The sequence below is a fragment of the Calidris pugnax genome, unplaced genomic scaffold (genome assembly GCF_001431845.1).
Source record: "Calidris pugnax isolate Ruff unplaced genomic scaffold, ASM143184v1 scaffold24, whole genome shotgun sequence".
NCBI classification, from domain to species: Eukaryota; Metazoa; Chordata; class Aves; order Charadriiformes; family Scolopacidae; genus Calidris; species Calidris pugnax.
In genome coordinates, this window is record NW_015090922.1 from 15,710,934 (window position 1) to 15,736,745 (window position 25,812).

At 38.2% G+C, this 25,812-nt stretch overlaps 1 protein-coding gene across 1 annotated transcript in view; it reads right to left on the minus strand.

Annotated features, from left to right (window-relative positions):
* Positions 1 to 25,812, minus strand: part of ZFAND3 (zinc finger, AN1-type domain 3) — a 109,333-nt gene that overhangs the window by 23,390 nt on the left and 60,131 nt on the right. Inside the window, exon 5 of the mRNA XM_014950931.1 lies at positions 15,225 to 15,290. Coding sequence (XP_014806417.1) covers positions 15,225 to 15,290 — 66 coding nt within the window. The remainder of the gene's footprint in view (positions 1 to 15,224; positions 15,291 to 25,812) is intronic.

The following is a 25,812-nucleotide window of genomic DNA, read 5'->3' on the forward strand; positions in this document are numbered from 1 at the left end:
GATGATAGCCTATTGAACATGTTTTTACCTTTATTTTAAGTTTCCATTGTGTGATGTCCTGTGCGTATGGAAAACATTTACACTTTGTGTTAGCTGTGCTGGATTAGCCAGGAAAAGATAACTGCCGTGGCTAAAACATTGTCCACATCCTTGTTATTTCAATGATTTTATCTGATCCACTGCTTATCAACATCAGGACCTTCCTTGAACAAATAGCTGATGAAGTCAGACTAGGAATACCTGCTCGCCTCTCCCTCCGGGGTTCACTCTTAACTTTCCCTGGCTCCTCACATGCAGGATAAACTAACCTACTTTTCTTACCTGTGTTTCAGACCTTGTCTCACGGTGTTTTTCCAGTTGTTGAACTCCAATATTACAGCTACTATGAATATTCAACTTACCTCACTTGGGTTTACTTTATTTCTGTCATATTGCTCTTAAGGTATGCTGAAAATGTACTTGTGTTTTCAACAAGCACAAAGTTCCCTCATCTCACGTTTCATAGAAAAGTGGGCTGCCTTCCGCACAGTGCACAGGTGATAAGTTTTTATTAAGCTGCAATAATTTTATCTGATGTGTGTCTCAATACAACCTTATTTTTGATCAATGTTGTAGATTACAACTTACACCTTATAAAATGCATCTATTAGGCCTAAACTAACATTCAGTAGGTAACGTACTCCACGTCTGCGTGCCTGGCTGTGCAGGAGCCTTGGCAAAGGAAAGAAAATAGTGTATAATGAAGTAATACAGTTATGGAACAACTAGTCCTGTCTTCAATTAAATCTCTGCAGAAGTCGATCCAAGAGAAAGATGAGACAGAAGAGACGGCAAAGATGCCGACTCACACCCCGAGGCAACATTCCCCCCACAGGGACACTTGCTTTCGGGGTGCCCCGAAGAGCAGGGTGGCTTTCAGGGTGTAGGGTGCACCCTTCAACACGGGGCTCGTGTCCTGCAAACTTGGGCTTCAGTAGAAATCTATCCCAGCCCACCTTGTTGCCAGAAATGGGGAAATACACGATTTCTTGATTCATTACTCAGAGAAACAGACATGTTGCTATTTTGAAATAGTTACCTCCCACACATCTTTGCTTCTGGAAACATAAGTCATTCTGATATTTCTCAGAAGCAAATTCTGAATTAAGCCAATGGAAACCATAGTGGTCTGCTTATTATAAAGTCCAAATAAGGGATTCGTGTGTATGAGTCAACCAGTGTCTAATCAGTTAATGAAGCCATGTGCCTTAATGAGAAAAACAGCTACCCCGAGTCAGGCTAGTAGTCCTATAATTAAAATATTTAATTTTACATTTCCTGTTAAATGGTGATGACTAATTAAGTATTAACATAAGATGGTTAATATGATAAAAATCAAAATTTAGATATCTCATTTTTTAAAATGCATATCTTTCTGCCATAAATCAGTGTTAGCATTGAGGTAAACTCAGCCTGACTCTCAGGGGCTGTACCAGGTATCTGACCACCGACTGCACAGCACCTTCAGTGCACAGCACACGCCACTACTCCTTACAGACCAGACCAACAGCACGTTTATGTCTTCTTATGGGCAAGTACACGGAGCAAGGAGAAAGCAGAGATAACAAATCAGAGCTTTCAGACTCAGTCCTGCATGCATTTCTTCCAGATCATGTTGCCTTCTGCAACCCTGACACCAGCAATACAGGACGCAAAATAAATCTTCCAGAACCTGCAACATTAAACTTCAGAGATCTGATAGCAAAAGGAAACTGTCATGCACAGCTTTACTACCTGGATTGCAGAAAAAACCCACCCTATGAACAGGGTGAAGTGCTGCAAACTAGAGTGAAGAGTAAATTCTCAGTGTGAACTATTAAACAATCAAAAATGGCTACGGAGAGCAGGATTCTTTGAGCCAGTGACTGGCTTTCCCTAGAAGGATGATTTGTGCCACAAGAATTACTTCTTGCTTTGCTTTTAAGAAACATTTTCCACATTCAACTTGCATTTTAGCATTACACCTAAACCAACAAATGCTCAGTCTAAGATAGAAAAAAAAAAACAGAGAAAAGAACACACTTTTGTTTTATCTGCAGACGTCAAGATCATAAAACTTTTCTGTAAAACTGAAAAACAACAACAATAGCAATGAGACATCCCCAAAATTTCACCAAGAAATTGCTCAGTAGTGTAACTGCCATTGACACTCTCCCATTGCAATTTTAATTCAGAGTTAAGGAATAAGGATTCTTTCAATTATACCTGATGGCAGGGATTCTTCTAATTGTGGTGACTATTAATGTCCCATTTGAAATGAGAGAATGAAGAAATTCAGCTGAGCAAGGCTGAAACCGGAGGCTTTGCAGGAAACAACAAGCAGAGAAGTGTTCTTAAAAATTCTGTTATGCCTTGGACAGAAACAAAGAAATTTGTTCCTTACTGTCACTATTCTTATCTTCATTACTCATTTTCTCCCCTCAAAATTTTCCAAATAAACGGTGTAATGACTGTCAGAGCTGAATCCCACGCTCTTACTCTCCTGCCACGGAGGGGTTGGCAGGCTGCATCCCTCACAACAGCCACGATGGCTCTCTCATGGCACTTTGGGGAGAGGGTGGGCAGCTCTAAGCCCAGCAGCGACGTGGGCTGAGAAAACGTTAACAGGGAAGGAAGGAGGAAGGAAGAGATGGGAGAGTAGTAAGAGAAAGAGGAGCCCTCTTCTGCTGCCACTTGCTTCATGAATGAGAAGAACCTTTTTAATCTCTGATTTGATGACTGCATTTGAGGCACTCAGGTTTTTTTTCTTTTCATAAAGAACCCATCACACTCACAGACTGACAATTATGATCTCAGCTGCCTGGGCAAACACCACTAAGAGCAATAATTAATGAACCCTCAAACATTACTGCCATCTCTTCTGAAACTATTTTAAAAGGAGCGTGAGCTGTTGAAACCTCTGTCCACGAAGAAACTTGCGCAGTCACAGACAATAACTACATAACAGGGATTAACTAAATTTCGAGCAGTATCTTGTTGCTCGTGTCTAGGTTGGTTTTTGTGGGTTTGTGTTTGGGTTTTTTTTCCCCTCCTTCATTATTCCATTTTTAGATGAGGGATTACTTAATTCCCTGGCATGTTGACTATGCATTAGAAATTTAATCTAGAGGAAACTGCCTATTTACAAATCTTTCCTATCACATTTACCAGAATCATCATTTAAAATCATCTCCTCTACTTCAAATGAACCTAAATTAACACAGTTGTTCCAAAACCCATTTGCTTGTTGACTATTAATGATGAGACAGAAATCCAAAATTAACATTTTGTGAGCCAATTTAGACAACTATGACCACCTTAGTCCCTGCCTGTTACTCTATACACTGTGGAAACAGTTACTTTGCAACTCTGATACTTATGTTGAGATCAACAATCTCATCCCCTCACGCAATCAAACTTGCAGCTCAAGGCTCCATCAGAAACTTAAGTGAGCACCTCTTTGGGAGCACACATTTCTTTTGTGAATTCACCTCAATTCTACTTAAAACACTATAGACAGCGGTCTCAAAAATTCTTACATAAACCCTTTGGTAACATTTAACCACACAATCTCTTTTCTAGTATCGCAGTGCCCTTAGCATCACCATTTCACTGATTTATTTTTTCCCCTCCACAGAGTTTAAAAGCAATTCTTAAAACTGATTTAACCTACACAATGTGGAGTAGGGAGACTGCATAGGAATAGTCCCTGTAGAACTCGAGTCTCGTCAGCTGCTTTGCCTCAGGAAGCTCCCTCTGAAATCACTTTGGAGACTGAAAATAACCCCCAGAAATTGCATTACAGGGGCTATTATTTCTCATCACTTATCAAAACCATTCAACAGTAGTTTTTTTCCCACCCTAATGAGTAAAAACAACCAGCCAAACAACAACCAAAAATCCCTAACAACTTTTAGCCTGTTTTAGATACGTAATGGAGAGTTGCTGCAAGACATTCCAATCGTGAAACATTACTGATGGGCTTCAAACTCTGCCAGCAAAATTCACCTGCCCCCTTTGCAAACAAGATTAAGAAAAAGGCTCCCATTACAGACAGTGACTTACAGTGTTGTTGGTTTCCTGCTTTTAAAGGAACATGAAAAAACAGCGAAAAAATGAAATTTAGCATGTATATTGAGTGTAAGCGTGACTTAATTTCTCAAAAGTGACAGCTGGCACATGAGGCATGTGTTGTGAGGAAAGAAGAGGACGATCAAACTTGTGCAGTAGTAAGCACTTCGCTACCAGAGTGAGAAGGGGCATTTGTACAACATAAAGATGCTCACTCCAGAGCATCGCCGAACTTGTGTCTGAACGGCTACTGGCAGCAGGTCCTACAGCGCAGGAGTAACAGGGCTGCACACAGCTCCGGGCTGTGGCTGCCCAGGGCTCCAGCTGGCCCGAATCCGGACAACCTCCAACTCAGGCCAGCTGGGTCCCCCGGCCACCCGTCACCGAGGGGCTGACAGCCACAGCCACTTTAAACAGGGACGCTGATTTGTGTCGTGTCACACTTGTACCCCCTCCGAATACTAGCTGCCTGTTTTCATAAAATCTGCACGTGAGACTAGTTTGTTTGAGATCTTGATAACCTTGTGAAATCTGATAAAAAATAATCCAAGACATTCAGAAGCTACTGCAGGACAAACGATGAGAGCCTTATTTCCTTACGAAACCAGGCATCTGCCCCCACCCCCAGTGGTTTATGTGCATCAACCTGATTTGTGTTTCTTATCACCAAACTTCAAAAATTAACACTCTCTATTTAATTTTTTTTATGTGTGTGTGTGTGTGTGAATGAGTATTAATGCATATATTACTGCTGGCATATGATTTCAGGAAAACAGAATAATGTAGGAGCATAACCATACATAACCATATAATTTCAGTAACACAGTACTCGCACATAAGAAAACACTTTCTTACTGTAGGGGAAACCTGACCCTTGCACAGGTTGCCCAGGGGGGTTGTGGAGGCTGCATCCTCAGAGGTTCTCAAAACCTGACCAGACACGTTCCCCAGCCTGCTCTAGGTGACCCAGTCTGCTCTGAGCAAGGAGGTTGGACCAGACAATCTCCAGGGCACCTTCCACCCTCAGCTATTCTGAAATTGTGAGATTCATGGATGGGAAAATAATAAAAAAAATTAAAAACAAACTAATTCCTTCCTACCTCTCATGTTATTTGTTTTCCTCTAAACCCATACTATTGGTACTATCAGGCATCAAAAAGGAAGTATACTCCACTGTAACTTAACGAGGCTATTAACTACTGTCTCTAATGAAACGGAAGAGACTAATCTAGTGCCAGTAACCCAGATGAATGAAACGCAAGTTGAAAATTGTATGACAAATAGAGAACCATGTAAGCTACTGCATGCATTTTAGCTAAGTTATAATTAGAAAAAGTGTGAAAATGCTTATCATCCTTTCTTGTCAATAAATTTCATAATTGCTAAATTAAGGGAAAAGCTAATTAGTTTTCATCTCATATTTACAATCCTGTACCACAGCTGTTTTATAGTTAAATTCCTGCATTACTCCCCTCTACACTCTCTGATGTCAGCATCTCTTTAGTTAATGGAAGTGTTCATTTATTTCTTAAACATTTTTACTTCTACACCCAATTGATTTAAACAAGTACATATTTAGATGTACTCAGGCACCTGTAACTGTACGGTTTGATGGATTAACTTTGGGCATTTCAGCTAGTTAAAACGCTTTATGCCGTGTAGAAGCTTGATACTATTCTAAGGATGTTAAGGGAAGATGGTTTTCTTTTTTTCTTCTTTTTTGTCTAGCTGACAAATAGCATCTCAAGCCCCTCATATATTCAGGCTATTATAAAGAACGAACCCTGAAAAGCCCAATAGAGAGAAAAGGCCACAACACTAAACTTACTAGTTTTTTAAAAACAAAAGTATAGGTGTCAATTTGAACTTATTTTCTCATTATTAAATTACATATTTTAGCAGCATATAGGTAGAAGTGGGAGAGGGACAAAGGCAGATTCTGGTGACAGTTAAAGCTGGAGAACACATGATACCGTAAAGTGGTCTAAATAATCAGAATAGGATTATTAGGTGAAGGAATAATGCACAAATACAGATAGCTAAATGGAAGAAAAAAAGCTGTATCACGGGAATATACATGATGAAAAAGTTATGAAGGTAAACCATGAACATCCTGGCCATTCCACAGCACCTGAAGACTACTTACTACTATTCAAATATGTATATTTACATATATGAATATGTATGTGCAAACATGCACAAATACACTTACGCTGCTGTGAAATTCAAAAGCATTCAGCAGTGTTGTAGTTTTGTTTTTGCTGACTTTAATGAGCACCCTCTTATGCTTTGTGAAATTCTCTAATATTGGATTAACAAGAATAGATAATGCTATAAATATTGCATATCTGCCAGACAGCTGAAGAGTGCATAAATAAGCGGTGCTGCTCTGCTTCAAAATCCTAGTAGTGTACTCCAGCTATGTCCTCATCAATCAGATGGTGTACAGTATTCAGGAAGGTAATTCTTCAAACTAATAGCCTAAAACCAGTTCTATATAGAAACTACTTGCTCTGTTATTTTTCATTCATAGACTGAGTTTTTCTTAGTACACCCTTCCCCCCACTGGCGTAATGAGGGCTTTCCAAGGCTAAGACACAGATTCAGAAGAGGAATTGTAAAGAACTCTTGCCTGCTAGCAGTAAAAAAACATATATTTGCAATATTTATCTTTCAAAAAACTTATTTGTCATTAACTGTAGAACCCCAGTGATGCCATTAGCAACAGAAATCTTGCAATGAGAGACTATAATTCCAAGGACTGTAACTGATTAATGTTAAGGAAAAAAAATAAGAGCTCTTGTCTTTTTGATAAAAATTTTACTGAATGCATTAGGAGTAGATTCTAAAACGCACAGCTAATCTATCTTCAAAATCACCAGGTTTTGATTCAGTTACTTTAAAGGAAGCTTAAAAATCGGTTTATATTTTGATTGTGTTACTTTTTCTAGCAATCTTTGTGAGGAAAAAAACCACCTGGCCCTGGTACAGAAGAGAATTTCTGTACACCTGATTGCTGTCTACAACACATCAGAAGTCAGGCTGGTTTCCTGGGCAGTTCTTATTGTTTTGAAACGAGGTATTTGGTAAGCACCTACACTAACACAAACCAAAGACCAGAGGGAGAGATAGAACAGATGAATGAAACTCAGAGGATGCAATAGTACATGCACTGTCTTGTATGCTACGTCCAAGCTCTTTTTCCCCAAAATGGTCTCATTAGATATTCCCTAAAGTTTATGTTACAGAAGCTATTGGAGCTGAAACAGAGAAGAGAAATGGCATGTTTGCCTGAGAGTTCAGTGAATATACAAATATTTATAAAACCCTCACTTTGTAGGAAGGTGCAACTTTCCCCTATGTATGCTCAATGGACTTAAGCATACTTCCAAGAGACTCTAAAATAACTTCAATATAATGTCCTTGTGAAATTAATTTTTAAATAGAAAACAGTGAAAACTTGTACTTAAAAAGCTGTCTGATGCTCACTGAAATCATTAGTCAGAATAGAGGCCTTCTCCAAGAGTCAGATGAAACCTCTGGGGACAGTGCCCTCACATCAGGAAGTACGGCGCTAACAGGATCATGGATTAACTCCCTGCATGTTACGTGTGTGTTAATTTAAGACAGTTTGTTTTTTTTTTTTTTAAAAAAAAAAAAAGACTTAAAAGCAAATATAAGTGGCTATGTGTTTTAAATATATGTCAGCTAGTGGGAGCTTAAGGCCAAATAAGCTTAAGAGATGTATGTTCTCTAATAACAGCTCCATATCTACTGTCAAAGATCAGTTAACTGATTTCAAAGATCCTGATAGTTCAAAAAGTAATCATGGCATGAAACCACCAAAAATTATTCAAGGTTAAGTTTCTTCATTTTACTCAAAATCTACATAAAGAATAAAATATTTACTTTTCTATTTGAACACATCCGAGGACAAATCCTTTGTCATAATTCTGTATGACTAATACGAAAGGTGGCCATACCTGAACTTTAAAAGGTAGTGAACTTAAAAACATACAATGTTGTATTTGGCAAGAATTTCACCAACCGGCCTGAAAGCCACCTATCAGTCCATAGAGAAAAAGTGGTGAGAAAGCTATAAGGGCGGCAGCACACACTTTTTCAGGAGAGGGGAGTACCTTATTTACCGAAGCACACTTGGCTTATCCTGCTCATGGCCCCCGAGAACCCTGCTGCAAGGGGTACTGTCATAGAATCATAGAATGGTTTGGGTTGGAAGGGACCTCAAAGATCATCGAGTTCCAAGCCCCCTGCCATGGGCAGGGACACCTCCCACTAGAGCAGGTTGCTCAAGGCCCCATCCAGCCTGGTCTTGAACACTTCCAGGGATGGGGCATCCACAACTTCCCTGGGCAACCTGTTCCAGTGTCTCAGAGTCTCTCCTGGCTCTTCTCTGCAATGCTGGAGGCACTAAGCCCCACGCTTCTAGAGCCTGCCTGCCTCTGCTCTTAGTAAGTTCTATGAATGCAACTGAGGTTAGACTAAATACCTTTAATCACTGAGGTCATATTTGGTTTTTGTTAGTCACACTGAAAAAATTAGGTTGGGAAGGATTTCTGGGGGTCACCTCGTCCAGCCTTTTGCTTGGTGCAGAGTAAACATAAAAGCTGGATCTGGGTGCTCAGGGCCTGGTCCAGTCCATGTTCAAAAATTTTCAAGGACGAAGATTTCGGAGCCTCTGTGGGTACCTGTTCGGTGCCAGCTTCCCTTGATCTGCCAGCTATACTCTTCCTAACACAGCTAATCCAGAGCAGTGTTTACTGTTCTATCACCTGGTACTACCTTAAATTTAACATTCAAAATAGTTTTCCTACTGGCTTACAATTCAAGGTGAACTCAAGAGATCATCCTGTCCTTTTGACTTAAACACGTTTTCCTCCAAGTCGTCCTACTTTGAATGTAGTCTTTTTCATAATGGGATTCAGGATATAGGAAAATGAAAATAGATGAAAAATTTGAATCAAGAGCAGCAAAAAGAGATAAAGACGAGTGAAAGCTGAGGAAGTGACTTAGAAGTAATCAATGAAAGTCTTAAACAGGTTATTGAGTGAAGTAAGAATGAAAAAGGAAGGTTCAAGGGCCTACCCAAACATCACATAGGACAGAAGAAGATGAATTTGGGTGATTTAAGAGGATAATAAAAGGTAGTAAGAATAACAGCTTTTAAGTACCTGGAGGACATTCTCTATTAGGATGCTGGAAAGACTCTGAACGAACTGCCAACATGGTACGGATCTCAGATGGCTTGGAGTATTATGAGGTACACAGAGGCACCTGCTAGGAGGTGACACAGGCCAGGAGACACTTAACTCCCATCCACATATACATTTTGATTATTATTTTTTAATTCTATTGTAGTGGTGGGTTCTTTTCCTCCTCACAAGGGAAGATAAGCTTGTTTCTCATAACCTCTGCACCCCTGTATAGCGAAGATCTATATGAATTGGTAGACATTTCTGCCACTCACACCAGCACACACCAAACGCCACCTCCTGCACAAGGCAGCTATTGGCAGAGACACTGACAAACCCCAGGCTGGGAGAGCAGCACTCCTCTGCTGCTGAGACCTTCCTGTTGTCTTTAGAAAGGATGCATTAGTAACTCAGAGATGATGTTACACTGCCTTACACGCTCTTAAGAGAATTAATCTGACTTAATAAAATTGTTATAAACTGGGAAACATCAGTATGCACATGAATTATCATATTCACCTACTTATCCTATTCCGTAACAGTATTTTTTTTTATTTCTGAAGGCCAGCTATCCTTTCATGAATGGCTTCAACAGATTGATTAGAAAAAGGAGTTATTCCCAAGTAGGAATTATTAGCCCATTTTATAAACATCTTCAAAACACTGTCTGTAGATATTTCTAACTCATCTATACACCATGACAATAGGGCTTCCACGGTCACATTACAAGTTTTGTCCCTTTGGCCACTTCAACTACGCAGCTTCCTCTCTTTATGAACGATGCAAAAGAAAGGAACACCTGAGAACCACTAAGTGTGAAAGTTAATTTCAAATAAATAATGACTATGAGAAGGATGAGTTTCCATTCATCTCAGTTTAGTGTACTTTACCAGAGGCAGATATAAGAATTTCTATTCTGATACCATAAGATGATAGAAAAATAATCTATTTATTTTATCCTGGCTGTAGTGAATAGACACGGATAGGAGTCACTGTTTTCACATGCTGTCATACTGCTGCATCTTTTCATTCCTGAATGTTATTTCTTTTCCACTACTCAGAAGAGAATTCTCTTCAGTAGTAAACAGCATGAGTGATTAATGTATGAACTATGAAGATGCTTGCAAAAGTTCTCTTTAGATTAAAGCACATACAGGCTAAATTTCAAGGCATTTTTTTCACTATGGTTTAGTAAAGAGATGATTTAGATGTCTAGCACAGAAATGTGCTAGACTGTGATAGAGAAAAGATCAAGAAAGACTTTTTTTGGTGAACATTACCAATTAATGTGTGCTAACAAGCTCTTAAAAACCTCCCCAGGAACAGCTGAAGTTTTTGTAACTCAGAGGCAAGGATATCACAGCTATAGCTGACTTTTAATAAACTTTTTGATATATTGAGCCCAAACTCATCTCCAACCACACTGGTTTTAACACATTTAGTCTGAAATGCATGGGATGCATTTAGTGTAAAAGATATCTCAGGTGACCACATCCACTATTGTTAATGAATGAGAGTGATTTTGTAACATTGAACAAGGTGATAGTGAAAATAAATCCTACAATTGCAGCAAATCTTTAAATTTGTTTACAGATATGACTATTATGATCCTTTCCATTAGGAGGATTTTAATCTACAATAATAATAACACACTTTAAGAAGGCTCTTAGATAACCAGTAGTGGCAACTAATCCAAAGTATATGTGCAAAAAAAGCAAGCTTGAGTGTATGAGCTCCAGCTCCTTTGAGGAGGAGAGGAAACCAATCTGTCCATCCAGATAGATATGGAAGCACAGAACAGATAATACAACACATCACAGAAATAGGCAATAAGATGAGATAGTAAAAACCCATCAACATACATCATCTGATCATGGTACAGTGTCATCTCCCAGCCTCTATTAGCTCTTGCTGCATCAGTGCAAGTCCCAGACACTTTATCCTGTTTATAATTGCTGATGAGCAGTAATAAGGCCTCCATGCCTCAGCTCCTGTCCGTTCCACTTCAGCGCCCACCTATTAGGTTATAACTTTTATTTACAGCCTTGCTCGACGCGCTGTTCTATTAGTACAGCTGGAAACTGAGCAGGGGAGGGGAAAAAAAAAAAAAAGAAGAGTGTCCCTAATGGGCACTGTTATTGCCAGGGCTGGCTGATTTATTATGCTGCTCGAAGGCTGTTCTATCATCACTTTCCTGTCGGTGAGAGAGCTCCAAGAAGGTTGGATTTCTAACACAATGCCCTCCAGAAGTCAAACACTAAAGAACATCTTAAAAGTCCCTTGAAACACCAATGAAAAACATACCTCAAAGTTGTCTTAATGTTATAAACCCCCTTCAATAATCTTTTGTACATTTTTTGCTCAGGAACTTAAGACTTCGGTTCCATTAAAAAAATAAAATCTAATTAGTGTTGTACCAGGACTTTTTGTCCTTACTCAATACAAAGATTGATAAAAAAATGATCATACAAAAGTAGTGATTTCTTGGTTTTGGCTGTTGCTGAAAATTTATGTACTTCTATTCCTACAATTTGTCCTTTCTATAATTCCTAAAAGGCTGCCCCCTCCATTGTACAGCTTCAGCCTCAAAGTGTTTACACTTCTGGCACCACTACAATAAATCACACGCCTTAGTGTAAGAACATCAATAAACCCGAAGTTTCAAAAAGGACCCATATACCTGCCAAACTGCTTTGCTCAAGCAGTGGAATAATTATTTGCATCTTTTAGACTCAAATTTTAAACTAGAGAAAGCATTGAGCAATGAGACAGATACTGTAATCTTGTACAATAGAAATACTAGCACGCCCATCTAGGGCAGATATCCTCATAAAATGTGAGCTATATGCACATATAACTATACAAAATATTAAAGATGCATATTTCTCATGAACTGCTACTAAGAAAGTACTTTAAAACTCACTGACTTTATGGATATAATGTGTGAATTGATTGTATCATTACTGCATTTTTTCTGCCTGTTTCTACTACCTTCTCTACCGCACAATTAAAAATTAACTGAGTGCACTCACGCAGTTCCACCAGTTTTGTCCAGGTTTCTTTAAGCTGCATGAAAATGTTTTAAAATCTGGTTGTTTAGAATTGCGTACTAAATCATCTTTAAGCTGTACAGCAGAAAAAGAAGAGTAATATGCCACTTTGCACAGCACTTTCATGACACGGGCACCCAATATAAATGGCATCTGGATGCCCTACTGACTGGAGTAAGGCTCAAAGCATCGCCCATCAATCACAGCATTACCTAACCATTAAGAAACAAATCAAAACCACAAGCACCTATACAGCAGCCACACAGTCCCATCTTTTTTCCAACAAAATCTTCAGACTGCTGGCTCTCAAAAACCTTTGAGGCACCATCCAAACTAATGATTGCAAGGCTTTATTCATTCTTTTCATTATAATCCCTGTCCTATGGGCACACTTTGGAATAGAAATACTTTTTACCACAGCAATGACTCTGGGAAAGAGGAGGCAAAAAACCCCACTATTTGGTGTAATAATACAGTTTTTTATGTGAACAGCTCCTCCAGCATGCAAGTTGACAAGCGCATGAGGTAAAAACTTTTTTTTGCAAGAGAACTTTTCCTGTGTCTTGGCAGATTTATTGTTTTGATCTTTTCCTCAATGGTTACATTAATGTTAATAAAATATGAAAGGTTTAGGTATTCCTCAATATCCTCCTGATGGGAACCTGCATACAACATAAGTAGGTCAAATTTCTAATTTTCTGTCTCAAATGCTGATACATAACAGACTTTAGGGAAAAACTATGCTTGGAGGGGGAAAAAATTACACAGATGAATTCCACCAAAACACTTTTTCTTCAAAGCTCTTCAGAGCAGAAGAAATGTGGAATATTTACTGAAAAGAAGCTTATACACAATGTGTAGTATTGATAACTACTGCTTGTATCACTTAAAGAGCTTCCTAGAAAGGGAGACTAAGCTGAAGTGAACATAGTATGAAATATTCACCTACACAGTCCACTGCTTATGCCTGTAGATGTCACACCATTTCTGGGTAATATTTTGTAGCCAATGTTTTCTTGTCAATTCCCATGTTTATCTGGATTCCCAAATGTGGACTTTAATTTATTTTAAAAAATAGAGCTTGTTCAAAAGTCAAGCTCCAGAGAAGAAAACTAACCTCTGGTAACAGGTTTATTAGTGTAAGGGACTACAAACAAAATATGCAGATTACTGAGCAAATAATGTAAAAAACATTGGGGAAAAATGAGGCAATATAAAATCATTAGGTTTAGTTGACTGAAGATGAAACTTGTGTCATCAAATTAAGAAGATCTCCTTATTTTCTAGCTAAACATACCAAATGATTAACATACAAGCATGTAGGGACCAAACATTAGCATAAACTAAACATAAGAGAACTGCTGAGCAAAGTTAGCCAACCATATAATGGATATTTTTCAACACATCTAGTAGCTTCATCTGCTTTATTCTAAGGAGCTTTTACTGTTGCCATTTGACACTTGAAATAGCAGACTTACTTGCGGTTTTGCTAATCACAAGCACATTAAAAAAAATATTCATATAGTACACTCTGTTTTCAGTATCTACAGCATCACAAAAAGCTTTTAAATTACACTGCAATGAAAACCAGAGTTAAACATTACAACAGCTAATGTATAAAGAAAACACAATTTAGTAACACCATGAGCGAAACAGATTAGTTTGCAAGGGATACAGTGGTAAACATTCCATGTTGTTTAGGTACACCTCCATGGCTACGTAAAAAAGAAAATTCAGTCTTCCCATTTTAGAGTTGATCTTCCAGTGCCAAACTTAGAGAGTTCTTTGGCAAACAATCCTCACAGATTGTCATGCATTACTTGAACTCTGCACCTGCACCAAGTGCAAGGTAATGTAGCTTCTCTTTAACCTTTCTTTGCTGCAGACCAAGCCAACTTGCATCATCACACATTTGTTGCAAGCTAACATACATACATATATAGAGTAACCACAGTTCAGCTAAGCATACAGTAACTTGAAACAGTTTTTGAAAGAATGACTTAAGAGAAAATTTACATTAAGCTCCTGATCTTTCAGAGCCCTTAATCAAACAGGAATACCTTCCCCATCTGCACAATCAATTCATCTCAACTGGTATATAAATGCAAATATAGGCAAAAATTATTTTGGAAACACAGACTCTTAGAATGCTACCACTATCTAGATGCCTGCCACTGCCACCCCACAGGAGGCTATGGCTTCCCATAGTGGTGCTGGTGGAAAGGATCACATGAGCTCTCCTTAATCCATGCAAAACCGAAGTCTGAAAAAGCTCTGAGCCAATGGGGGTAACCTGGGTGCCTGCCTGAATGAGCGCTCACACGGTTCTTCCTGACTGATCGGCTGCAGAAGCAGCAGCTTCAGCCCAGGAATGACCTAAGATGTCACTACCAACACTTGCGCTGTGAGAGAGTATCCATCTATACCCTCCATGTAGAAATAAAGTCATTGAAAGGACCCTAAGCAGGTAAAATTTAGTCTCAACGCAAACATACTGCGCCTTCAATCAGAGAAAGCGGAGTCAATATACTCCAAACAGTTTTCCACTCAATACTTTGCATTTAAAGGGGGAATTTCCAGAACACTTTTCACAATCATTAGACTTAAATCAAACTGATTACTCCTGTATGTCTTAAGTTTACAATGATTAACTGAAAACATAGTATATTTATGGCATTCAGTTTAAGAGGACTCTGAGATGAACTATCTGTAATGCAAATACTCTCCTATATACATTTCTGACAGCAAAGAAACAATATTTATGTTCATTTGGCATTCGCCAGATATAGTTACTACCCGTAACCATTAAACTATAACCATACAGCTACATATCATGCAAAATCTAATTCCTCAACACCCATAAAGCACATACCTGAGTCGCAAGATCTTTTGGTTGGTGTGGTTAACGAGGCATGAGCTGTACTTGTGCATGGCCCACCTGGAAACAGAGAAGATCATATGTCTCAAAACATCACCTATATTTAACATTTACAACCACATCAAGATTATACTGAGAAATAAAAACTGCTCAGGAGCACTTGTCTTTGGAAAGCACATATGGAAGTAGACTACTATTCAAAGTATTTCTTTCCCAGTCAAATCCGGGTATGTCTTACACTGAGAAAAACAAATGAGAAGTTGGGACAAAAAGACAAGTTACATTATACTTTATAAATATTTCAAGAGGCAGTTTTAGGAAAATACACACCGTAACTGCAATTTTTCCAGTGTTGACAAAGGTAGTGTTTATGTCGGAACAAAGCTAGAAATGCACCTGAATATGAAAAGTAACACAAGGGACAAAGCAATCGCTTCCCTGATGTCAACGGAGACCTTGTCGCTGGCTCCAGTGAGATAACGACTTTGCCTCTTATCTTGTCCTCATTCTGCTCTCAAAGTGTGGTACGAGCATATGCTAACAAACTCTTTCCATGTTTAAAACTTTTCCATGTTTTGTTGAACTCTGGACGCTTGCCCGCTCATCTGGTATCTGCTTGGTAGTAAATTGCTTTCTGGCTTTTTTCTTAACATGCATCATCGCTGAAGAGTTCTCCAGAGATCTTGTTAAAATAGCAACCAATTGAGTGTACTCAGCGACTTGCAGTAAAAATAAATAAATAAAAGAAAATAAACCCCATATAGTGAAGCCAAGACAAACTGACAGTAGCATTACCAGTGGCAATAATACATCATAGCTTTGATAATTGGATATTATAAATTGGATGATACCAGAGAGAGCCTGAAATCAAGTTAGATCTAGTAGAGTTTGGCTATCAAAATACCAATACTCAAGTTTGCACCGGACTGCTGGTGCTACAGGAGTACTATGCTGGTAATACAGCAGAGCTTAGTATGACAGGATAACCTTCAAAATAAATCTTCACACCCTGAAAAATATTTTTCCATTAATTTTTTTTTCAGTCTTTGCATATCTGGAAAGGAGCACTGAGGCTTTGGCAATGTTTTTCTCTATTCAAATATATTCATGTCTGGCCTGGTAGTAAACTCTTTCTTTTTGCTTCTCTCATGAGATGCTCCCCCTTCAATTTTTAATTTCTTTTCTATTTTTCAGTAAGTATCAGGTCTGGGGTAACTTCGTCTACCAGGTAAAACTCATAGCATTGTAACACTACAAGAAGAAGAAAAGAAACTTCTGCAACTGGGTGAGGAAGATGTGGGGAAATTATTTTGGTGCATTTGATTTCAATGAAATGCACTTGGGAGCAAAGATCTCACAGGTTTTATACTTTCCGTTTTCCAGAGAAGGACAGATTAAAAGTTGAGTTTTCTGTTCTCCCAGGAAGTCCCTCTGGGAACACGCACCATTTCATGGCCCTGCGACAGGGAATCTCCAAAGGGATTACACAGACCAGGGAGCCAGAGCCGGGCCTGAAGGCAAACCCCCTGCGTTCAACTTCCAAAGACCAAGTGTTTATAGTATTTGGTTTCAATATAGAATTTGGGTAAACAATATATACAAGAGGATGTGGAATAAATAAAAATATATACAACAGGGTACGGAATTTCAAGTGAACTCACTTTAGACCACAGCTGCCTCTTAAGATGCAGCAGCTCTTCTTTAAATAAGTTCAGTTATATTCTTCCAGTTTTTACTGAATAAACATTGACAGGCATCATCACTGTGGACTATCAAATAAGACTAATCCTTGCAATTATTGTCCAGTAAATATTTACACTAGTCAATATTTTCAGCATCCAACTAAATATCTTTTTTTTTCCTCACTCTCTAAACAACAATAAGCTGCTATGTATTCTGTGCTTCCCTGTGTCAGAATTTTTCTTTTATTTAGTCTTCTCTCATTAGGTATTACTTTCATATAGCTTTGATTCATATAGCACAGCACCAGAGTTTCAACAAAGAAAATCCTGTGATTTGCATGCAGGTATACCAGGGCCTAATAACTATTGAAGGCGGCGTGTCCTTTGCAGCACTTTCTTCTCCTTCTGTTTTTGTTCCACCATTAAAATTTCATGCATAATTCAATACTATGTAGTATGGGCTTGAGCGTGCAATTCTACGTGGAAGTCATTATGTTAAACCTTTTGGTATACATAATGGCTAATACAGGCATCTTTGTATTATTTGAAACACAACAGTGTATTTCCCATAGCTTTGATAAAAATTCAGCATGAAGGAAAAGGGAAGTCACACACAGTATAACACCACTCCTTGGCTATACACAAAGGTAGGCTTATTACTGAGCATGACCCAGCATGTTCACTGTGTCCAGTTCTGGGCTCCCCAGTTCAAGAAAGACAAGGAACTATTGGAGAGTGTCCAGGGGAGGGCTATGATGATAGTCACAGGAATGGAGCACCTCTCTTATGAAGAAAGGCTGAGAGAACTGGGTCTGTTTAGCCTGGAGAAGAGAAAACCAAGAGGGGACCTCATCAATGCTTATAGATATCTAAATTATAGATATCTATTAAATGTCTAAAATAAAGGGCAGGTGTCAAGAGGATGGGGCCAGGCTCTTCTCAGTGGTGCCCAGCAACAGGACAAGGGGCAACAGGTACAATCTGGAACACAGGAGGAGGTTCCATCTGGAACATAAGGAAAAACTTCTTTACTTTGAGGGTGGCAGAGCACATGAACAGGCTGCCCGGGGAGGTTTTGGAGTCTCCTTCTCTGGAGATACTCAACACCCACATGGATGCATTCCTGTCCAGCCTGCTTTAGGTGAACCAGCTTTAGCAGTGGGGTTGGACTAGATGATCTCTAGAGGTCCCTTCCAGCCCCTACCATTATGTGATTCTGTACCTTCTGTACCTGATATCTGCATCTTCATTCTCTCCAAAAAGTGTTTCAAGGTAATTTATTTGTGGCACAGAAAATACTTCAGCACAAAGTGAAAGGCCATACATGTCTAGCTTCTAACATAACCCATAGGGCTGTAGACTTTTTTTTTCTCAGCACAAACAATATATTAAAATGGAAAAATAAAGATATCTTTCTACTCTATATCCAATTAACAGATTAAACAATAGCTTCTCCTATTTTTTTTCCAGTGTGTGGTTTGGCAGTTGCAACTCCTTTTCCAAACAAAAGCAGTCACTGCCCAGCAATAATGTAATCCCAAGAGAAGATGATTAAAAATGCAAAACCAGTAAAATTTACTAAAGAAATAAGGAGAATTTGGGATCACTGAGTTTGCAAATCCAAACACAGAATTAATAAAGGACAAAAGAAGATCCCGTAACTCCAACTTTATCATATATTAAAATAAAAGGTCTCGCTAATGTAGCTGCTATGGTTTTAGCTACTGATATCCCTAACTTTCTGTGATTTACTGTTAATTGTACTGTAAATATATCAATTTGGAAAAAGGGGTTCAAAAACTTAGCCTGCTAACTCTCTAAAGTAGTAAAATTTTATGTATTACCTATATTTATATATATACATTTTTTTTTAATTTGCTATTGTACACTATCATAATTTCTGTATGTTTAAATTGACCTTTAGAATGCCTTTCTGCATTGTCCACCTCCCTTCCTGAACAATCGCCAAGGACCACCTGTCCTGCAGGACATCCCCCGAGTCAGGGTAACTTCTAGTTTCCCCTTCCTGAAGCCTATGTAACACGAAGTGACTCCACTCGGTCAGAACTTCCTCTGCAGGAAGAAGCGAAATGCGAAGGTAACCCTCCTCTTTTTGCTGTTTGAGAAAGTCTGAACCCAGGGTACATGCACCAGGTGTATTTGAACAGCACTTGGAAGCACTTACTGAGCAGAGGAGGAGATGCAGGTTGGAGTAATGCCAAGCCTGTACAAGAGCGCAAAGCCTAAGATTACGATAATACATTGAAACAATTACAGAGAACAAAAAAACTGCAAGCCAGATAAAAAACTAACATGAAAAATCAGTGAAGGAGGCTGAAGCTCAGTAACACTTATCAGTGACATACGCCCGCCCGAACGCTGCTCGGAGCTTTCGGTACCATGATGGTTCCTGCCCAGAAAAAGTGCATGGGCTCCCCACGCAACGAGCTGGGAGAACGCAGTAAGAGTGAGCTGAATTTCCCTGCACAGCAGTGTTGTAGCCAGGACAGAGAGAATTTCATGGCTATTTGCAAGACAGGAAAGAATCCACCTTTGGAAACCTGTCCAAACCACTAATCTAGTTGTGCATTTCCTGAATCGGTACAGACATAATTAATTAATCTACACAATTGAGTTTGAAAACAGTCATTGATTGCAAACACCAATATATAAACAAACGGGTAGTTAAATCTCTAAATTCAGTCTGCACAGACAGAATACATTCTCTTTAAGGAAAAAAAAGCAAAAGAACGATACAGCACTTAACTGCTTGTTTGCTGCAGAATGTGTAAGCTGCATGATAATTTATGTCATTATTAAACAGACAATAACATACATACATACAGACATATACTTTTTAAATTCTAGCTTTGCAAATCTGCCATTATTTGCTTTTGTGGATTTTTATCTACATGCAGCTTTTAGAGAATGAAGTAAAACTGGACTGCTGTGCTGCTGCTGACGGCTGATAAATTTAACAACTATAATGAGGTAAACGGAGACAGTATTCAGATTCCACTTTTTTCCCCTGCTATTGTCTTGCTCTGTTACCTGCTTCTCCTCAGTTTCCTCATTTGTAAAATAGACATGACACTTTCCTACTTTATAGATGTAAGTTGAAGAGTAAAAATGTGCTTTTGAAACCAGTAGCTAAATTATATTTTTATAAATAATTTTTATGTAAGCTTGATAGCTGTGCAGCTCTAACCCACATTTTTCTTATGTGACTGTGTTTCCATTTCATGTTCCATGGGGTCCTTTCACTTTAATTAATGGGACCCCAGGATACACTGTCTACTCTGCAGTGTGAAGCGACTATAAATCAGAGGGAACAATTAACAGTGGTACTGTTCTGCTGGTCTTCATTATGTTTCAAAATTATCATGCCACAGACATGGAAGTAAGTGTTCATTTCATAAATCTGTGTGCCAGATCTTTGTTTAAGATGTAAGAAGAACCAGAAATGTTCTTAAAATGAAACTGGATCTGTAGGGATTAGAGTGAAACTTAAAAAAAGATCCTAACGCCGTGAAATGACGTTGAAGGCAACACTTCTGCTAGACACTGTTTTGTTCAAATTTCTAACTGCCTACATGTTCTGTACTGGCACTGAATACTACTGGCATATCTCAAAAGACAACTCGAATAGCCCACAACTCAATCTGGTTTTATATTTGAAAGCATTCTTGCAAATTCAGAGAGAAAAAGTGTTGCACCGATACTAAAAAATTATGTATTTTGTGATGAATGTTCAAGAAAATTCATGATAATCCAAATGAAGAACGGAATTATTGTTAATTTTAACATAAAAAACAGTACCAAGAGGCTGTTTGTACATAGTAGCTAATGAAAACACAGTTAAAAAAATACCTTAAGATTAAACACCTCTTCCCATTATCTAACTTAGCAAAAGAAAAAGCCTGAGAAAATAGCTAGCTCTTATTCTGTGGCACAGAAATACAAAGATGACTGTAATATCAAAACCCAGCCAGGTGCATATTCTGTATTAGAGGTGTGTCCACTCTTGCTCTGATACAAGACACACAAAATTAAGTACAAGAAGAGAGAATACATGACAATCTTGTGAGTTAATAAGGAAAATTAGAATTATTCATCATTGGCTATCACCTAGCTTCAGTTTTCTTAGTTATGTTTGTGTATAAGTTTCATTGCACTATTAAGTCATGTGGGTCAGGTAGGCTAGTTTTGTAGCTCGGCATAATTTTAACAGCTACTACATTCTTTTGGATCAGTGAAAAACCTACAAATCAGTATCAGAATACATCAGGTTAGCAACAAAGCAAATTATTTTCTACAACCATGTATGAGAAGCAAGACAAAACCAGGCAGCTGGCTCGGTCTGTTTATACATCTAATACTCTATGGAAGTGGGTATGCATGTAACTTGCAGTCAGAGATGAGGGAGAAGTAGTTCCCCACAGCCAGAACTAGAAAAAAACAGACAGGATGTACAAAACTGACTCCTACTGCAAAGAGCGACTGAATTCTCAAAGCTGGGGCATTTAGAAAATTATACAATGGATAGCATCCCAGAGCAATTGTCATTTTAAAAATCAATGTCCTTACTTAAAAGGCACAAAATGCAATTAAGGATATCACAATAATAATTCAAAATATGAAGTATTTTCAGAGCATACATAGGAAAGCCGTCATCTCTGACTCTGCTGACAAAGGCAGGCAAAATGCAAAAACTGTGAAGTCATTATAAATTGGTAGAAGTCTTTTGCATAGTGTCAGAGAGAAGGCCATTCAAAAAAAAAGAAAAAAAAAAGGAAGGATGCATTTGTTTATCCATTTTTCATAAGGTTATGTTGAAAATACTGACATAAGATATTTTTTTTTATTCCAAAGACAGAAAAAAACCCATTACTTTTCTAGTACTATAGCCTATGTGGCTTTTTACACAGTCACGCTTCAACAAACCATGAAATTCAGAGTATAAACATCCAATATGTGCAGAAGGAAAAAACCCCACAATCTCTCACCTTTCTGTCAGAGATCTTTCAGAGAAGCCTGGTGTATCTCCATCTTAGATGTAATACACATTATGTACGTAAAGTAACTTCATCAAAATAACTTCATAATCGGGGGTATTTCAGCGGTTGCAGTACATGCAAATACTTACCAAAATAAACAATGTTTTAAAGCATTCTTCAAACTTATCTTGCCAATTTAAGTGTTCGAGATAAACTAATGATGTTTTAAACACTTAGCTTGATACGTAACACTTCAAATTCTGGAAGGTGTACAATAACCAGCCAAAACTTACAGGCATTCAGTCCTGAAAATTCATACTTAGGCATCTAATATTCAGCACACACAGAGGTAAGGTGTAGTCAGTGATCATCCCCTTCTTTCTTGGCTGAAATCTCCAGGGTATTTTTTGACATTTACAGCAATATCTCAGATCTTTGTGTATCTTCTTATAAAGTCTTCAAAGTAGAAATGTAGAACATTTAACTGTTCTAGAAACATCAGATATTCCTTTTGTCCTTTTTCAATTGCGGTTCTTACTAATTCAAGGAAGCCGGGAAGAGTTAAGCACATAATTAAAATAAAATAATGTCAACTGAAGCTAAGAACTACTGAAATATCAAATCTGATCCAGCTGCCAGAGCAGGAGTTGTTCACATTGACATTTCTCCTGTCACCTAACAACACAGTTAGTTTTAAACCTGCAGTGTCAGCTTTAGGTCTACTCATATAGTGACAGAAAAATAATATGACAGCCCCAAAGAAAGCTATGAAGGCCTGAAACTAAGCAAAATTATTCCAAGCGCAGTGTGACCTTTTCTTTACCAAAATATCTAGAACCTGCCTTAATAAGCTAATTTTTTTTTTTTAAGAGTGCCAGTGGCTGCAGATAAGGAGAGAGAGAAGCAAGGGCTGTTGTCAAGTTCCTTTTTTCCTGTCTGTTAAAAATAAACAAAGACCCTGCCTACCCAATAAGACAAAGGAATCTTTGACAGAGCAACCAGCTCATATGGTGACTGTCACTGAAATAACTACCATTTAAGAAATGAAGAGAGTAGATGGAAGGGAAAAATGAGAATAGATGAAAACTATACAAGAACTTTACAGAGACACTCATCTGCACGTAAAGCAGCAGCAGAACAAAAGTTAGACTGACTTGACCATCTGTTAAGAAACAGATCAGTAAAATCCATACTTCGGCTTAGTAAAGCTATACCAGTACCAATACACTCCCTGTCTGCAAAAGTTAATTTCAGAAAACATACATACTGCAGCTGATGAGACCTGAAGGTTCTGTATAGAAAGAGGCAACTCAAGAAGCATGTGTGGGAGAAAAAAAATTGAAGTAATTCTTAGAACGTTCCCCTCCCTCCAAATTGCAATGGCGTATTTTTTTTTTATTAAATTGGTGGTAAGTATTGCTTCATAAAAACAAAACACATGTGAAGAAGGAAAAAAAGTCCTGAAGTCTGTGTCACTCTGGGCATAAATCTTTAACACATTTTTGTTGACTGTAAGATTGAGAACTACCTTTCAATCTACTCTGGGTGGGGGAGATTAATCAGCAAAGCAGCCACTGGGGCAGGTGATTGTTCAGAACTGAGGGTGACAGGAGATGGAAAGACACTACAGCCTGGTTGTGTATATAAGACACTCCAGAATGCAAATCCAATTCTCAGAGAAAATCAAAACAGTAACAAAAAAAGGCAGAAATACTTGCATAATGTAAAATCGACATCCTGCAAAATCCAGTCCAATGAACTTTTCTCTTATATCATTCATCCTGTGTTAAAAAAGGAACTGGCTACTTAAAAACAAGTACAAAAAACTCCTCTCACTTTCTCTGACAGAGAATGCGAATCTTACCACATGAGATTTCTATGATTCTCTTCAGTTGTCGTAACATGAATTGAATTTGTTAATTGCCTAAATGACTTGCTGCAGTTCTGTCCAATCTGTTTACCCTATGGACTCAAGTACTGTGGCCAAAGCCTTGATGTGAGACTTCTCAAAAGCTTGAAAGGGAAGAGAGGGGAGTGGAATGCACCATGAGAATCCTTCCTGAGTACTCCAATCTTTCCACACTTTGATAGGGATTACCATAATGATCTCATACATTGATTTCTGGTGAATTACCACAATTCTGTTCAGACCAGCGCATAGCTGTACATCATCACACAGCACTACAAAATATCAATCTTTGAAGAACACAGCTGTAATGAGAGGAGTGCATGCTTTATAGAACTTGCTGCAAAATAAATAAATATTGCACAGAAAAAAGAAACCCTCAAATTAAAATCAAACAGACATTTAAAGCTTGGGCATTCCTCATTACAGGAAAAAATATTCCATGCTGAGGCAATTAACCATCAGAAAAGCTCTGTCTGTATATAATTATTTCTGACAAATGATATTAAGCTTCATTAAAGAGGTAGTGGGGATGTGAGAGAAGACAGAGAAAGCTCAAGCTGTAAATAAATTTCTCCACTGTATTTCACCCCAGCAGGAAGTCATAAAGAATTTTTTAAAAGGTAATATTTTCAAATGCTCTGCAGGCTGCGCTGTCTAATATCCATCACCTTCAGTGTATGTTCACAAGCTTACAGCAATTCAGGATGAAGGACACTATTTAATTTCCTTCCCTCTTTCCCATCCCTGTTATCACCCACCTACCCCCAAGTCCTTCTCAGCCACAACAGAAACACTTTGTTGTAACACAATTTAATTCCTACCTGAACAAATTTTCAGAAAACCTGACACTGGAGAAGCACCAAATTACAAACAAATAGTGGATCCTGGCTAATAAGCCATCAGAGGTGCTGAAGCCCCCTGCCCTGTGAAGGCTCAAATGTGTTGCTAAAGCATAAAGTTTTGCTGAATTCTCTAGGAATGTTGTTTTAAGGCCTTGTTTTTACAGCAAACTACAGGTTTCCCCTGAAGAAGCGTGGACAGAAGGAAGAGATGATGGGTGGTCAGCAGCAACTGTGTATGTGAAGGAGAGACAAGAGTTACACAGCAAATATACTCTTATTACAACAGCTGGTACCAGAACGCTCACATTTGAACCCTGCTGTATTTCTGACAATATTCTCACATACAGATAGAAAACCAAGAATTAGATTTTAAAGTGTCATTTTAGTTAGTCTAATAAACTACCACAATTCCAAATTGACACTTTGTGCTTTGTCTACAGCCAACCTGCGGAAGTAAAAATATTATATATGCAAAGTCTACATATCTGTAACAGAATAAATACTGCAGAAACATAAGAAAACCATTCCATATAAACAGTTAACACAACTGAAAACAAGTGTAGCATATGAAAGATTTTTTTTAGTCCTAGTGCTTTTTAAGCCTTGTTAATTCCAGCAATTGCCTCAACGTTCAAGAACCAGTGCAGATTCCCTACTAAAAAACAAGCATGTTTTTCTTGTGATGTGTACATCTATTTACCAGCCAAGGGGCACAAGCAAACTCAGCTCACGAAGGATTCTCTCCATCAAGCATCTTCCAAAATAAGGCTACAGTTGGAGGAAAATGAAACTACAAATTATACAGCTGAGATTAAGTTGTAGAATGCAGGTTTTAAAACTCCATATATTAAACACAGACTATATATATTGATTTAGATTAACTTAAAACATGACTTTATTTCACTATATTTGCTAATCTTTAACATCTTAGCTTACCTTCAGGGAGAATTTTTGCCTAAGTTCAATAAAGAAGAAAGATGGGTCATGAAAGAAGATATGGATTACCACATGAAACTTAAGTTTTATGCAAGTTACCCAGCAACAGTCTAGACAAACATGCATCACAGTCAGTGTTATCTGCAATTGCAATTACTAAAACCCAAAAGCTTTTCAAGTAAAAATTTACAAAACATTGGTGTTTATCCTAGAACA